At 47.0% G+C, this 17,765-nt stretch overlaps 1 protein-coding gene across 1 annotated transcript in view; it reads right to left on the bottom strand.

The window, feature by feature from the left end:
- Nucleotides 1-314: 314 nt before the first annotated feature.
- The window catches only part of LOC119433865 (ileal sodium/bile acid cotransporter-like), a 41,697-nt gene continuing 24,246 nt past the window's right edge, over nucleotides 315-17,765 (bottom strand). Inside the window, 3 exon segments of the mRNA XM_037701144.2 lie at nucleotides 315-2,089; nucleotides 3,396-3,633; nucleotides 5,349-5,520. Of these exon segments, the coding sequence (XP_037557072.1) occupies nucleotides 1,606-2,089; nucleotides 3,396-3,633; nucleotides 5,349-5,520 (894 nt within the window). The 3' untranslated portion in view covers nucleotides 315-1,605.

Below are 17,765 nucleotides of genomic sequence, written 5' to 3' on the forward strand. Positions count from 1 at the left end.
TTTTAAGCATTGTCCAAATATCATGAAACAAGTGAACCCGCCACGTTGCATACTGACACCTCGAGCCAAGGCCCAAGTGCGTCAGCCTTCCAACGCGTTTTGCTAAAATATTTTAAACGCAATACTCAACCTTTCAGAAAAAGTACAATCGGAATTTGTTAAAGTTGCATGGTGTTAGAATTAAATATTTTATCGTGATAGCTTGTTGATGCAGTACCTTGGCGTAAACCATTCTTCGCAGAGCGCCTGAAAGGAATTTGTGAGTTGCTGGGATGGGGAAGTGAACATACGACGTCGGTAACATACATCACCGCTTTCTTTTTAAAAACATGTTTATTGCACAAGTCAATGCGCTCTTCTTTGCAGCGATATCAACCGCGAATTTTAACGTCGTGCACTGCGGCGCAACATTTAGTTGTCGAACTCAGCATGCACATGTTATACAATATCTTTTCTCGGTCGTATTTCTGGTCAGAGGAGAGCTTAGGCTTACGTAACGGGCACACGAAGTCCTCGAATTTGAACAAAATCAAACACTCAAAAATGTACATTATTACTAAAACACCGGCGGTTAAAATGTTCTGCAGTTTACTGCGCTGGAACACGTTCACAAACATGATAAAAACAGCTAAAAATCTGAGCGCGGTGAACAACTACCATTATATAATCGAGCGTAAAACGGGCATTGAATGAAGACAATTCTGCATTGCAAAACTAAAGGGCACGATTGTCACAACAAATTATCAGTCCACGAACAAAAGGCGGTAGAAAATGTCAGATTAAAACCTATAACAAACGGTAACGCCTAACAATGCCGAAGCAAGAAAAGATATCAACAATACATTGTGCATGCCGCGGACTTTAAGATGCCTCCCAGCTGCCAAAAATACAAATACACAAATACTAAAATTACATCTAACAGATAATATATCCAATCGGCCCAATGCCAAGTTCCTAAACCCGAGTGAACTTATAACATTTCATGCACATGCACAGTCCACAAACAATGTAGAAGCAATAAAATGTCATTTTTATATAAGAATAAAAGATCCGTGTTACATTCAGATCGGAAGTGTGAACTTTGCTGCAAGCCGCTAGCAGGCGTTCTCCAGCTTATAGATTTGAAAGGTGCTGAAGTAGTGATATGAAATAAGAAGCACTTCTCTACTGTCTTTACATCCCGATTGTTGGACACGTTCAACGTAAATTCAAGGAATACGTTTTTACAAGGCCAACCCCTGAATAACACCATGACACGCTTTATGAACCCTTGCTGAAGCCGGAAAAAGTGTGACCGCAAACGCATATAAAATATAGATATATACCTGCAGATTCTACATCTTGCTTTTCAATTTCATAAAAGAGTAGACATGAAACACTGCGCACAATCGCACCCGCACCGGTGTCATCAGTCCTTATACACATTGAAGAACTATTGTACAGAGAGCACACGACAGATGAGAATGCATATATTACACTGTAAAAGGCCACATCAAAACCACGCGCACACCTCTACTCAAGAATGTGCGAAAGGTTACCACTGGCCTACCGAAAGGGACCACTATTTCATTGCAAGTTCTTAGTCCGGTCTCTTTCGTGCACACATCACAGCCGAGATTTCTTCTCTTCGGACTCGGCGACCACATTTTGGAGCTCCAAGGGACCCTTGTTAGGCACCGCGGAGGCCCGAGCGTCCCCCTCGGCGGCCTTCGCCGGAAAAAGTCCGCTTTCCACTTCCTGTTCAGAGGAAGTGGATCCGGGAATCGGCTTCTCGTCCGGATGCATTCGCTTGGACACGCACGATTTGATCCGCTTAGCTGTGTACAGTACGTACAGGGGCACGCCCTGTAGGATCGTCTGGCAGACGACGGGCACGATAACGAGATCGGCGTCGGGAAGCGGAAGTGACGCGTACAGGATGACGACGGCGATGCCGCTGTTTTGGAAGGCAATCTCGATGGCCACGGCGATGATCTGCGCTCGACTGAGGCGGCCCACGAAAGCGGCCAGCGCGCCGAATACGTAAGCGCTCCAGGAGACGAGGGCGCCGCAGAGCAGGGCTTGCCACGTCATCAGCAGGAAAATGTACCTGAATACGGTGGAATACGATGTTCACTTAAGCATTGCCGTGGCGGTGTTCGAAAATATAACTCGCATTCTAACATTACACGCTACAAGTGAGTTCTGCATGAGCGCGCAAGTGTAGGCGAACTGGAAGGTGCAAGTAGCAACTCGTAAGCACTGCGGTAACGCCGAAAGCCCGTAAAACAAAACAAAGCGCGCTTTTTGCGTGCTTTGGCGGGCTTCTTTCAGCCTTGAAAGAAGTTTTACCTAGCACTTATGGAGCAACAGAAAGTTTGATTGGGAATTTTTCATGATGGCCTAGAATTTCTTATTGACAATCTTGTTGTGATTATATTTGAGAAGTTATTACTAAATAATTGTGCAATTAGTTAAAATACAAAGAATAGTCTGACCTGCTCCACGCGACGGCAAACAACATTACCTTGGTTCTGTTGAGCTACGTGGAACTCGCATATTTTTAAAATTTGGCACAAGTTACATGGGATACCCTGCATGTGGCCATGAGAACGAACAGCCACTAAGAGTACTAAGTAGGTGGTGTCCAAATCTCCGCCAACGTGACGACTGCCTCCGGGTAATAAAATCTGACCTCGAAGACGATGTTTTTGCTGGCTGTATGCGCCAGAAGCAATTGTAGGAACCGGAAATACGTCATGAATGTCATGTTTTGGGCGTTGTCAATTGAAATTGTTGGTTTGCGAATAGCATGGTGAACAGCACACACGACAGGATAAGAAATGTTGTTGTCTTTCATTTGAACAGCTTCAGATGTTGCTCTCCGTCCCAAGGCACTAGATAAATGGAACACAATTCATATACTTGCATAAGTAATGTAACGCCTGCCTATTACGCACAGACGCGTCTCATAAGTACCATATGGGGTGTCGGGGCGATCCTCCAAGAGGAAAATTCTGGCCGTTTTCGAGCGTATGTCTTTAGGCTACCTTACTATGTTCTCCCGAAAAACCTACTAACGGCATCAATACCCAACCGCAAGTGAGGCAAACCGCAGTATGAAGGAGAAAAATTAGAAATGACAATTCCGGCATTTTTTTTACTTACTAAACAACCACATAATGTAAATTTCACTATCCAAGAGCGGGCCTAGGCTTAAAGGGATATATCGCTGAACTAAACCAGTAATACTATTGCCTATAGCTTTCTGCGGCTTAATATATTCCGCGAGTTTCAGCGAAAAATATATCAAACCGCAAATAGACAAGAGCGAGGCAATGATAAATAGTACACCGCGTAGTTATAGGCCAGGCCAAAAAAGACATGGATACAAGCAATTTGCGCTTAACCCTTACCTGTTGACGGTGACGCTTAAGACGAGGATGGCGATCAAAACGACGATGGTAATGGGCTTGACGTACTTAGTCAACGCCAGGGCCCATTTAGGCTTGAACTTATGGATGGCCATGCCGATGGCCAAGGGTATGGCCAGACCCACAAGACTGGCAATGATGTTGGAGAAGGGTATGCTTAACACGCCTGTCTCAGGAGACATGTGCCGCCCCAGGAGGAACACCCACAAAGGCATCATTCCTGCGGATAGCATAATAATCACGCTATAGAGAAAGTGCAGAGAAATGCAAGCTTCATGCAAGACTTGTATAAGAACACTTTTAAGATATCTCGCGGCAAATAACAATTCATTGGAGCAGTTGTCCTATTTCAGGCCATTTCCGCTATGGAGCCCAATGGCGCTGAAATGTGCATGCGCGCGAACTACTGTCGAGAGTGGGTTAGTGGAAAAGCACGTCCGCTCCGCTCTCCTCGTGATCATTTATTAACCCTTAGAGACCCCTTGTAGGTGAGCATGCGTAAGAGAAAGTCGGAAACAGTCATGTGATGTGAAGTAATAAAAAATGTTACAACCCTTAACTGGATACAACTTGTAACATGCAGTAAAATAAACTGGAAACTACATACAAACTGCAAACAAATACAACACATACAAATACATACAACTACGTACAAAAATCGTGCCGTGCGAATACGTTATGGTGTACGAGCTCTGCGAGACTCGGCGGAGCCGTGGCACATTTTTCTATGCATGTGAATTAAATAAATATCCCATTGGTAAAATAACAGCGCGAAATGAAATTCTAAGTGATTGAACTGATTGCTCATAATCGGAATACATTGTTGTTGTTTTTATCACGGCGGTTTAACAATCGAGAGCTGGCCGAGTTGGCATGGATGCATGATTGCACGTAAATGGCGCGAGACACACGCGATGAAGAAAAAGACCGTCCATGCAAAGGCGCACTACCAATTGAAACTTTAATGAAAGCACACACAAGCTCTCGCACGGGACAGAAAATCATGTGAGCATGGTATTTTTTTTTTTTTCACAATGGTGTGTGTCCCTTCATTAAAGTTGCGCATTTGCCTGTACAATCTTGTTCTTCCGGTGCGTTTAATGTCATTTACAATTATACAGTGGTTTTATTGGTGACCACAATAATTGCAACAGGGTGATGCATGCGTCTACGGCCGAAAATACCCAGAGACGACTGAGAACATTGTAACTGAGTGACAAGATGGAATTACCTAGCCAGGACCGTATACCGGGAAATTCCATCTGCCGAAAATTCTGACGTTCAACTCTGATAGGAGCGTTAATTAGCCAGCGGTCCAGATAGTCAAGATACGTTTATAGCATTGGTATGAAGGAAACATAAGGAATGACATGTATCCGGATAGTTACTAGCAATGGTAACCTTACAAAATAAAGAGAGACAGGCAACATGTTATAGTGAAATAGATATAAAACCTGATTGGCCCGACACATGTTAGACTGCAGTATATATAATAAAACCTGATTGGCTCAAGCAGGCTACGTGACTATATTAGTCGCTACCCTGTTTTGAATGGGGATGCCATTAGAAATCGTCATCACAATTACTTCCTGCTTAACGTTGCGGTTAGCTAATTTGACTGGTATTTTGATAGCGCTTTCAAAACGCCACGTAAACCGCAGTGAAGCTTTATTGCGGAAACAAATTACTTTATAGCATTAATTATTCCGGATTGGTTAAAACACACACGCATATATAACCCTGCTCATTTTCATGATAAAGCTTAGTTACATTGTTAAACTACTTTTGAGTCTTCGCAGAAGCGCTCACAAATGACCACTCGAATGTGCCATCAGAAATATTCGGTGCATTCTTGCTCTGGAATCTGCTTGAAAGCGGAGAGGATTCGGAGGGAAAAACTGGGTACTAAAGACGTCTAGTCTCGCTAAAGCTCACCTATGCTGGCAATTGTGCTGACGAACGTCATGGTGACGCTGAGCGCAACATCGCCGTTGAAAATTAGAGTCCAGAGGTTACTCGAGTTTCCACCAGGCGAGCACCCAAGCATGAAGATTCCGAACCGCATGAGGCCATTTTCGAGCAAGAGCAGGCCCATGCCATAGGAAACCTGTAAGGTAGGAGAACACGCCCTCGTAGGTACAAGCCCTCCACATCTATCAGTCACTCATTAGCACGTGCGAAAAATGCTGAGTTGAAAGGACATATCGAGCACCCAGGCTTCTCGTCGTCCGCGTTATAGCTTGCTTAGGAAGAATCAAACACAGTCAGCAGACAATGGATCTAAAACTAATATAAACCAATTTGAATACCGCAGGAGCAACAATACAATATTAAGTGCACACGTACAAGTACGAGGAAACATGTTGAGCGTTAATAGATTAGTTGTGAGCTCAATACAATCCAATTGATACAAACATAAGTACAACAGTATACCTTACTAGGCAAAATATCCTGTGTTAGGTTAACTTAGGGTTCAAATGGCAATAACTTAGCTAACCCAGCGTTCGGATCCAGTTTTGTCTCGTGCTCCTGAACAATCTCACCTAAATGAGTGGAGTGCCGTTTGTTCGTTTCTGCGCAAGAAATACTATATAAATCATTATTGCTTTTCTAGTGACATTGTATGTAACTTATTATAATACATATATTTCTTGAAGGATTTGAATGCTCACTGATTCGTTTTGGTATTTTGCACAGCTGCAGGAATGTAAGAAAGAATGTGCACGATTGAACCGACACCTACTATACATTATTTAATATTCACAATAATCTTATTCCGCTTTCGCTTCCTTTTTTTCTTCTTTGGATTGGTTTGGAAGAGCCGGGAAAAAGGTACGTCAATGTTGTATTGTGACGAACAAAAACAGTGCCTTTATAGTAAACATTTAGAGTCCACCGAGCCAGAGAAAAACAAAGTTTGACAGCCTCCTGCAGGAAACTCCACGCCTGGTAAAATGGAGACCACTGGTGTTAGCAGGGGATTTTCCAAAGATGCCAACGCTAAGGGCAGAAACATTCTGGAATGATTGGAACAACTCGACGTTTCAATTATAACGGATGCGGCACTGCCCACCAGGCAGTGGAACAGTGTGAGTTCGGACATCAACTGACCTCACGATCACACAGAATTGCTAAGATGCGCAATCAATAAACACCCTACATTATTTCGAAAACGACCATTACATCATTAGCAGTACAATTTGGACTGGAAAAATGAACTGGCGAATAGGAATAGCCAAAATTGCCGATTGGGTGGCATACCGCCAGATGAAAGCCAGCAAAGCACCCCAATCGATTATTCAAACAAATGGTGTGAAAGTTTAACACAAACGGATAAAGTCACAAAAGAACCAGCCCGCATCTTTGACATACCTGAAATAGATTCTCACTTACTGCGTCTCTAGGAGCCACGCAGAGGACCAACGAAAACACTCAAGCGACAAAATCACAACCGGAAACTAAAATTACGCATCGCAGAAATCACCCGCAAAGCGGAAGAGTACTCAATGCAACTAGCTACGTGCAATTGGGGGCGCTTCTGTGACTCCCTTAACGACACACTGAGTACCGCAAAAACTTGGCACCATACTGAGAATAATCATGGAGCCAACCAAAACTAAGAACTAGGTTAACAGAGCGGTGGAACGGTTGATCCTTAAGTACCCAGGGACGATACAAAAACTCAAAGGAGATTTATGTAACAAGTGCTCCGGAACAGACCCGTCACCCCCACCCCGCGAGAGCAAATACGAAGAAGCACCTAACCTTGAACTCAATGAATCCATCTCCATCGAAAAAGTTAGAGCTGCCATAGCGAGAATGATCCTGAACACAGCGGCAGGCAGAAACCGGGTAACTAAACCCATGATTAGAAACCTAAGCGATGAGGCTTCGCAGGTATACACTACATTTATAAATTAACATTAGCAAAAGGGTGCTATTCCAGGGCAGTGGAAGCACGCTCCAATCGTTTTAATTCCCAAGCTTGGCAAGAAATTAGCAATCACTAACCTTAGACCAATCTCCCTAACCTCCTGTCTGGGGAAACAATTTGGAAGAGTAGTCCATTCTAGCTTACAGAACTACTTAGAGGACAATGAAATCATTCCAGACACCATGTTTGGAATCCTACCCAAGCTCTCAACTCAAGACATCCTCCTACAGTTGAAGGACGAAGAACTGACAAACATACCAAGATCAAGCGAACAAGTCGTCATGGCTATCGACATAAAGGGAGCTTTTGAAAACGAAAGCCACCAAGGAATACTCGATCGCCTGGCTGAAACAAACTACGGAGAGCGGGTATAGAACTATGCTCCCAACCTTTTCGTGGCATGAGCATCGAGTGACTTGTTTTTAAACCAACGAACCGCTCAGAATAAATTTGGCGCAATCGAAACTAAGACCGTCAATGCACCTAACAAGGGCTCTCACCATGGCGTAGTCATCTCGCCAACATTATTTAACGTGGCGATGATATGCCTTGCGAGGAAACTACAAGCCATCCCGGGTATCCACTTACTATACGTACACGCGGATCAGATTGCAATCTGGTGTGCCATCGGGTCACTACGTGAAAAAAAAAAAAATAACGATGACAAGCAGCTGCTTGTGAGATCGAGACATACATGCGAGCCAGAGGGCTGCAATGCGCGTCAAAGAAATCAGATTATACGAATCTGAAGAGGAAAACGGAATCGTAACGTCCCAATTGACCCCGCCTTTCAACTCGAAATCAGCCTTGCAAATGACAATACCTGAGAAAACCACAATCCGGGTACTAAGCATTTGACTGCAATCAAGTGAACACTGCCAACGCGGGCTTAACCTCATCATGACGGCAACACAACATGTCGCAGGAATGATAAAGCGAGTAACCACAAAAAGGACGAGGATGAAGGAATCAGACACTCTTCGCCTAATCAGAAGTGTAGTGGTTAGCCGCTTCATCTATAGCTTGCGGTATTACCCACTAACGAAAACAGATAGGGATGCGATAAATGCTCGCTCAAGGAAAGCATACAAGATGACCACCCTAAAAATTCCGCAATGCGCCTCAACCGAAAAACTCATGTCTCCTGGGATCCACAATACATTCAAGGAACTGGCAGAAGCTCAACTTATAACCTTAAGAAACAGACTGGCACAAATGACCACGGGTAGGAAACTCCTTGGCAGACTCGGGTATCACGCGCTCCTAGAAAAACACAACCAAGCTAAACCCATCCCCACAAGAATCAGAAACAGCCCTAAGTGGCGCACGTGCCCAGAAATATGAACCCAACTCTACATTCAGGCAGAAGAGAAGCCAGAGCTGCATACACTGAGAAAACGCACGGAGACAAACCAAACTCCTGCTTTGTGGACGCGGCAAGATACCCAAGCAGGCAGAAAAGAACGGTAGCTGCCGTCACAGACCACTTGGACAGAGAAATCTCGAGCGCCTCAAATCGCAACACCACTATCGTGGAAGCACACGAAATCGCCATAACTCTAGCTATCAAGTCGACAGAACTAAACCAACAACAAATAACCTGAAAGGGTCTGAAGGCCCTAGTGTAGAAGACAGGACAGCGTTCTTCCTGTGTTCTAACTGCTGTCCGTGTTTTTAGCGCTGTTTTTTACAGCATGGACAAATAACCATCCTATCGGATTGACAAGTGGCATGCAGAAGCTACAAAGGGGCCTTGTCTAGGGGCTCCACTCATTGAGCATTCATTCATAAATAAAGTTCTTACTTGTCATGAACCTAAGCACCCTACATTACTTTCCATTACATCTGAGAGAGAGGCAGAGAGATTAACCTGATGGGAACATCCGGTTTGCTACTCTACGCTGAAGAGAGAGGGGAGGGGGAGGTAATGTGACAGGAAAGTAGATATGGAGAAAGACAGGAAACACAGATACACAATCACAGTTGGTCACTGTCACCGCGCAGCACAGTAGCACTTGTAGCGCTCTAAATACCAGTTCAGGCTACAGCCGCTCGTCCAAGACTGTTGTCCTTAAAAACTGCAACAGTGCCCTCGTCGCCCTCCGCTGCGATGGCTTGTGATGTCGGCATTCTCAGAAGTATGAGAAGAAAACGAGCGCTTCCATTGGAGTAAATGTGATATGTGGAATAAGGGCAACTGCTATACCCTTATGTTGGTGCTTTATTCCGTAATGCACTTCTACTTATCTGAAGTGTGCCAGCTAGTCAAGGAACGCCTTTTAAGGTGCTGTTTTATTGTGATATGAAAAAAATTACTTCGCAGTTCTGCCCGAAAGGTGAAGTATCGATTGCGATAGCAAATTAGTAGACATGTAGCTATACGAAGTAAGAATATTAGTTTTATCGGCCGTATAATCTTTCAACCATTCGCTTACTAACTAAATTAACAAGCATGGTGTCACGCGCACACAGGTAAACATGAACACATTTCACTCGATCACGGCAACTCGCTGTAAAAACTCTGGAATGCGGAAGCGCGGCAGCAGTAGCGAGGGAATTGACCTTCATGCTGCCTCTCGCTTCAACGCGAACTAAGTGTCGAAAGCACAGCACATACGAAGCTACCAGCATTCGGCGCGCCTTTTCCGCGTCGCAGATCATTTTGAAGATGAGGAACGCGCGACCGCGCTCTTTGCCCCCATAGAAAATCGCTTTCAAGATACGGCGCCCGCGCGGCCGCGCCGTATACGCAGCAGCCGCCGCAGTAGAACGCCTCCCCCGTCCCTCCCCGTCCCTCCCCGTCCCTCCCCGTCCCTCCCCGTCCCTCCCCGTCCCTCCCCGTCCCTCCCCGTCCCTCCCCGTCCCTCCCCGTCCCTCCCCGTCCCTCCCCGTCCCTCCCCGTCCCTCGCGTGGGCGACGGAAGGCGCTTTCCTCCCTTGCACGCCTGAGATTTAGCCGCGATCGTCGGCCGACCCTCGCAAGCATACAGTCGCACACGCAGCATACGGGCCGCAGCGACGGTGTTATTGTGCTTGGACTTTATACGGAACAACATGGCGACACCGATGGCAGAAATTCGCCTGGAGTGCCCATATAATAAAACATGATTAATATAGACGTTGATGATTCAGCATATGACGCTAGCAACGGTTAAACAAGGATGCCGCTGGATACAATGTGAACAAAAAATTGGGCTTCAAGCCACGCTGTGGACAGCGAAGCTGTAAACGACACCTAGAACGATCGCCATATTCTTGGCTCGTCCGCCAACGCACGCACCCACAGAATGTGCAATGTTTGAGGCTCATCATAATCAGTACGGAAAGAGTTGTTGGTTTGGAGCGCCGCCCGAACAAACAGCTAAAGCCGAGCTGGCTAAATCACGCGTGCGCTATCAGTCCGGCAACGTTCACCGAACGCCGTGCAACAGAAGCCGTTTCGTACGCGGATGCCACGTGCTTCCTGGCAAGGTCGGAATACACAAAGGGCTTGCACCGGGTAGCCACAACCACTTCAAGGCGGCGCCGTCAGTTTTTCGCCGGTCAAAGATAAGCCAGGGTTCGACGATTACCGCTATAGCGAAAAACACGCGAAACAGCGTGCCAAAGGCTTCACGCGCGAGAAACTACTTTTTGACCGTTGGGACGACGGTTCGACTTCCCTGCGCTTGAGAAATGATTCCAGGGAAATGAGTTCACAAATGCATTGTTCGCTGAAACATACTATCTATAAACATCTAAAAAAATTACATTATGGGGTTTTACGTGCCAAAACCAGTTCTGATTATGACGCACGCCGTAGTGGGGGACTCCGGAAATTTGGACCACCTGGGGTTCTTTACCGTGCACCTAAATCTAAGTACACGGGTGTTTTCGCATTTCGCCCCCATCGAAATGCGGCCGCCGTGGCCGGGCGGGTTATAAACATCTCAGGTAAACTCATTACTGCGTGGTATTCACGATGAAAACAGATATAGCTTCTGAAACCGTCGTCCTGAAGGAAGAATGAAAGAAACTGGAAAATAATTTAAGATAATCAATGTCGCACAAAACATTCGCGATTATAAACTGACGTCAAGAAGCTCGGTGCAAGAGCGAAGGACGAAGTTTATACGAACTCGTGTACTACCCGTAAAAACATTTGCCATTGCTGTCAGACAACAAATTGTAGTACCCGCTACTACCGTGCTCTACCATCCACCACACGAGCACTATAACAGACACTAATGCCAGATTTACCTCTAGTAATTTTTTATTAAACTATGTGTGAAGACATATTATAGCCTCCGAGATCCGGTGGCGCGCGCGGGCCGCCCAATCTATGGGAACACGTTCCAATGCCTAGCGTACTTATCACTCTTGGTCTGATCACGTGTCGATTTGATGTAGATTGGCAGGAAAACAAAGCACTGCTACTCTCAATCATTCTTTGGCATCAAAAAAAAAAAAAAAAAGCCTGTTAGTTTAGGCTGTTCCGTAGACACATGGTTTACGCGATGACATCGAGCGCTGTCTATACCTGTGCACCTCGGGTATTTCAACGAGCTGATGTCGCCGATCTTTGACGGTCGTTCTTGGCTGGTGTTACAAAACCACTATCGCAACGCGCAGCTCTTTCACGCACCTCAGACCCACTTCAGAAAAAGCCCTTATCGTGCATAGCGTGCACGATTGATCAACATGTCCTTAAGATTATCATATATGCATATTCTCACACCGTCTATCTGAATACGTTATTCATTAGATAGCCCGAGTAAACAGGGCGCCACGGAGACTATGAGGCCGCGCTACAGGACGTGATGTTGGGCTAGGTTGTCCATGCTTGAAATGCGGTTCTGGCGCAGCAAAACTATAAGTGGAAACTACGTTTGCACTTAGTTTTGCTGCGCCAGAACCACATTTCATGCGCTGCAGGTCCTGCCGTCGTTTGCTTTTTGCTGTTTTTTTTTTTTTTCGTGGAATCCAGTTGAACTGTTTAGCTTCAGAGCAGAAACTAGAAAGTCACTGAAACTAGTTCGAGCAATAGTGTTTCATGATCAATTGGGATCACCTGCAGATAAAACAGTTATTAATCTGGTGTCAGCAGAAAAAAAAAGTTACCACGCAGTCGATCACGCCAGTCTTCATTACGCCTGCTTGTTTGGGGAACCATACACTAACACGTCGAACTTGTTTTTAATATAAAAAAGGGTCGTATGTTTTATGAAACTGCTACATGTCGGAATCATACTACCACTCTATTCATATATATATATATATATATATATATATAAAGCAGATGGTAGATGTAAATATTTCATGAAGCAGTTTGTTGACAAGTATAAAAACCGAATCAGACGAATTTTTAAGTAGTTACCTTCAAAGCTACGATTTGCGACACACTAATTGGCTGACGCAGAAACTGCGGGCAAACTATGGTGCTAGGAAACTCAATCACCAAATCCTTAACCTTCCTGTCAACCTTATAATTAAGTAAATATAACTATGCAACGGAGTTGTTTCTTCTACCCAGCTGGAGTTACATTGCGCGTTCGGTCGCGCCACGATGGCGTACACACACGTATACTTTGAACACTGTCCGATGAGTCCAAGCACACGCTATACCTTGCTTTCGCTGTGAACGCTTCACCCTTCGGTCGAGGCTGCCAGTTTTAATGCGGCAGCGTTAAGGGCCCCGTGTCGCAGTTAGATGTCCGGTGTCGGCGTCGGCGCCAGCTTCCCGTGGGCGAAGATTCCCGTATATATTTAAGGTAGGTATATGTATATGCCACACCTTGCTATATGACATGCGGTATCATCATCAGCAGCAGCAGCATCATCATCAGCCTATATTTCATATCTTGTGCTAACCGATTCCAATTTGCGCCTGTAAATTTCCAAACCTCATCACCCCACCTAGTTTTCTGCCGTCCTCGACTGCGCTTGCCTTCTTTTGGTATCGATGCGGTATGTGCCGGTTATATTGCCACACCAATCTAAAGCTTGAGTTGCTCATACCTTGTCTTACATTCTTGACAAAGTTATTCCTCGAAATTTGGAGAACGACAGCCCACAAACAAATGTCACGAAAGAAAAAAACCAGCAGCGCTTGCCCTTTATGTTAAATCTTCTCAGACTGAAATATTAAAAGTGCGAAACAATAACAGAAACCTGAAAATGATTTTTTTTTTTTTTTTTTTTTTTTTTTGCGAGGCTGTGCACTACCTCCGGGATCAACCCACGCAAGAGGCCGCGTTTCTACCTGAAAGCTCGCCTTCGTGCATAGCGTTCACCGCCAGTGTTTCTCGGTAAACATTACGGTTACATAAGCTTCAGTTGCCGGGAAGCGTGAGCAGCAGTCAGGCATCTTTGAATGCTATCGTTTGCCCTCGTAAAGGCGAAGTTTAAGCGTCCTCAATTTTTTTTTTTAACAGCGGAGTTCTTGGTCGACGCTGCACCATCATGCTGCTTGGCGTCACGCGGCTCACGTGACCTGGGAGCGAGAGGGGTGAGAGTGAGACAGGCAGCTGCGCCGCGCCGAGAAGGGGGCGAGTTAGTCAGGCAGCCAATGCGTGTTTGCGAAAAGTAGGTCAGGGAGATGCTCGGTGAGGTATAAACAAAAGAAGTCAGTTCTTACTCCGAGTTTGTTCTTCGAGAACTGGCCAAGACTACTCCGGAGGGATAAGCCATCCGACGTGAGCGCCAGCGAGAGCTCGCGCAGGAAATTTGGATTAGCGTATTTTAGCAATGCCTGGCGCAAGCAGCCAACTACGATTAAGGGCCTTCGCGAACGTGACTGACCTACAGCCGAAAGCTGCGCCGCTCGCTGTATACCACAGCGATCACAAACCCGTGGTCATGAGGTGTAAGCGGCGACAACGGCGTCAGTAGCCCACGCAACACCCAGCAACACAAGCTGCAATGGCGAGTCGAGACCAAGCAACGCAAACGGAACGCCCCGATAACGAATGTGGTACAACGCTGACTTAAAATAAAGGCTACGGCCAGTGTTCCACTCCAGGAAAACGCTAAGAACAGCTCCGCTGTTCCAACAGTTTTCACAGAGTGGAACTGGCCGTAGGTTTTCTCTCTCTCTTACGAATCGGCGAAGCCCTCATGCGTAAACATTCCCGTGTACAGCTGCCTTCGTTGTTCTTGCGCACAGCTAACTCGCATCTCATGTTTGAATAAATATGGTTTATACTAAGTTAAATGGTCCACGCTTTCACCAAAATCCATTACCGCTGTTACTTTTCAGCGCACGTTTCGGCGGTATTGAGGATAAACGCGGTTGATAGCTTTGCTGATGAGCAAGGCAACTAAGGACGCCTTGCAGTATGAGTTACTTGCGGTAGGGCGCGGGGTGACCGAACGAAAGAAGTCGGTAAAGTAGACGGGCGACTGAAGCATAAACGGCGAGGTTGAGTTGCTGCAGCACTGGTCCTGCCCACTTGTTGTTCCAACGGATTGAAATGTTAGACGTTCTGTGTTCTAATTTGTTTGGGATAAGGGGCCGAACAGCAGCTAGCTACCTTTTGATGTCGGTGTTAACAACACCCGTGTCTCTTTGTGAACTGCTTGCGTGCACTTGGTACAGTTGGGAAAGTGTGTAATGGTTTTCGGCTGTAGGAGTGCAGAATAGGCCTGCCAGTGTACGACCTTTACACCAACGTTGCTCTCAGTGCTGTACGAGTCCGCTGTATTGACTTTGGTTTTCGGAAATAATCGTGTCCGCTCACTGTAATAACATTCCGGTAGACATAACGCTTAAGAAAAGAAACCTTGTTCGAAAATACAGAGGCTAGAGCATTTCCTTCAGCATTTGAGGCACGTTAGCGCCGCAGGCGTCCGCGTCGCTGTAATGTCCCAATATCGACAGAGCATGCGCCACTCGTGCTCTGGAGACGCGGAGTGCGTTTGGCTGTAAAAAAACTTCACCGACGATTACGCCATTCAATAATGCGAAATTTGAGCGCAGCTCTATACGCGTTTTCATTTCGCGATATAACGACTGGCGCCTACAATGTCTCGTGCGGCACGTGGCAAACGGGGCGAAGTGTGGCACGACTGCCTCGCTAGTCGGTAGAACGAGAGACGCAGCGCGTGGGGCACGAGTGGGCGCGATTCGCAGCAGCCGCCGCAGACCGACCTCCGCTCATGCAGCGCTTTGTTTCCATATATGGTATCGTTGGACGCTCTCGCGCATGCCATCGGTGAACAGACGACGGCGCGCTACTCTGACGCCATCTCGTAGCAATAGTCGCCCGTCTTGCGCGGCACTACGCTTCTCTTCTCACGCTTTCGCCATACCCGCCTGCTCCGTTTCCGCCTCATGGTTCCGCTGCAGCCTTCTCCTCCGCTTCTCTCATCACGCTCTCTTCGCTATCGCCGTCTTTCATCGCCTGCTGCGCTCCGCGTTCGCTTTCATTCCTCGCTGTGCTCGTTCGCTCGGTTACGCCGACGGACGATGCCGACGCTCAACGTAGGAAAGGGCGCCTAAGAGCCGCGCTCTAAAACGACAAAGCGAAGTGGACGCACCCTAAAGGCTCCATTCAATCGGCTCGGCGATGGAGGCAGGCGAGCGTTGTGCCTTCTGATGCTGGCATGACCGTCGTGCGCATACATATTATTAGCCCCCTAGCGATCCTACCGACCTGCAGTGTGTATCCACTGATGTGATTGAAACGGACAGTGAGCGCCTGGCTGATTAACGTTATCTGTTATTTCACTGGCTATACTGACCTTGTCTAGATACTGACCTACGAGGATATAAAAAAATTGCTCGAGTGGAAGCCGCCTATACCTACCCATAGAGGACAGTGAAGCCACCGTCGGAGATTGTGTGGTGGGCAAGAAACCGGCCGCGTAGCATATCGTGCGCTTTCATCGCCGTTTTTTCCCTCAAATGCACACCATTCCTTAAGTGAAATTTGGGAATGGCCCAACTGAAATTTGAGAATGGGCAATTTTTGCAATAGGGGGTGGGCCAACTTTGCAATTGGGGATGGGCCAGCAGAAATTTGGGGATTGGCCAACTGAAATTTGGGGGCGGCGAGCATGGTTCGTACGTACAACACGCAGAATTGAACTATGCTCGTTGCAATCGGGCTACATGCATACGAAGGTGCTGCAGAGGCACCTTTGTCCAGGAGAGATCTGCAGTCGCTGCACCGCTGTCGCCGCACACAGTCCGGCGGCCGCCGAGCTTTCTGCACACCACAATATGGCGCCGCCGGCTTCACTTGAAAAGCGTGCCTTCAACTCCGGCATTTTTATTGCGATATCAATTATATGGACACTCAAAGCCGATTTCTACCATCGGTGTTTCCGTCGCCGTGAGGTTCCGTATGACTTCAACGGCAATGAAATCGTCGCCTCGTTCCGGACGTGTACGTGCGAGTGAAAGGGCGCGAGGGACGCGCGCTTTCACGGGGAGCGAACGCACGTCGGAGAGCAAACGCGCGTTCTGCGCCGTGCTCTCTGAATGGCTGCAGAATTAAGCGTTTCCTTCCTCCTTTCCATATATAGAGAGCAAACGCGACATTTCCGTCGCGCGAAAGGTCGTGGGGGGACGGGAGGGAGGGAGGGGAGGCGACGTTAAGCTGCGGCACCAATGTGTATTTGATTTATTTTTAAAAACGCATTCTGAGGCGAGAAGGTGGTTAAAGACTTCGGACGCTGCTCGACGAGTGTGCCATTCTTATCTCGTCGAAAAGCTCCGAGCCGCCCCTAGACACACCAGCAACAGTCATCAACGCCGCGCGCGTTCGGAGCGAACGCGGGCAAAACGCTGACGGCATCGACAACAGTTCTGCGCGTTGCTGGTGCTGCTGCATGTTCAAGTTTATACAGCTGATAAAACTACTGTCCTTACTCCCTATAGCTCTCTCCTAATTTGCTATCGCAATTGATGCTTCGAATTTCGGGTGAAACTGCGACATTTTTTTATATCCTCCTAGATACTGACTAACGTTAACGGTTTACTGTCGGTGTCATCTCGTGCACCACGAGGTGCGATGCCTAAAACGCCATTGGTGGCGCTCATTATGACTACAGAGTTGCGAGATTCCACGGTAGCGGCCAGGGTGCTGTTTCTTCTGTCAACGCCAAACAGTAGTTGCCTTTCGTGCTGCGTCGCACCAACACCGTTTGAGGACTACGACCTCAACGCTATCTCTTTCAATATTTCGCCCTTCGAGCGAAACTTTTTTTATGTGAAAGCTTCAAATGGCTCATTGAGCGAAAAAGCCTCGCGGCGGCCGTCTGTAGCAGAGAGACGGCCCCTAAGCTATCATTGCCATTGGCTGCGACGCCACGTCACGAGCCCGTCTCTAAGGAGCAGAGCGGGTGAAAGGGCACACCTGCTGCCTTGTTAGCGCGCCAGATGTTGCGTGAGGGGAGAGGGCGTCACCGCTACGCCAAATCACCCACGCTCTCGCT

The sequence above is a fragment of the Dermacentor silvarum genome, chromosome 11, assembly GCF_013339745.2.
Source record: "Dermacentor silvarum isolate Dsil-2018 chromosome 11, BIME_Dsil_1.4, whole genome shotgun sequence".
NCBI lineage: Eukaryota > Metazoa > Arthropoda > Arachnida > Ixodida > Ixodidae > Dermacentor > Dermacentor silvarum.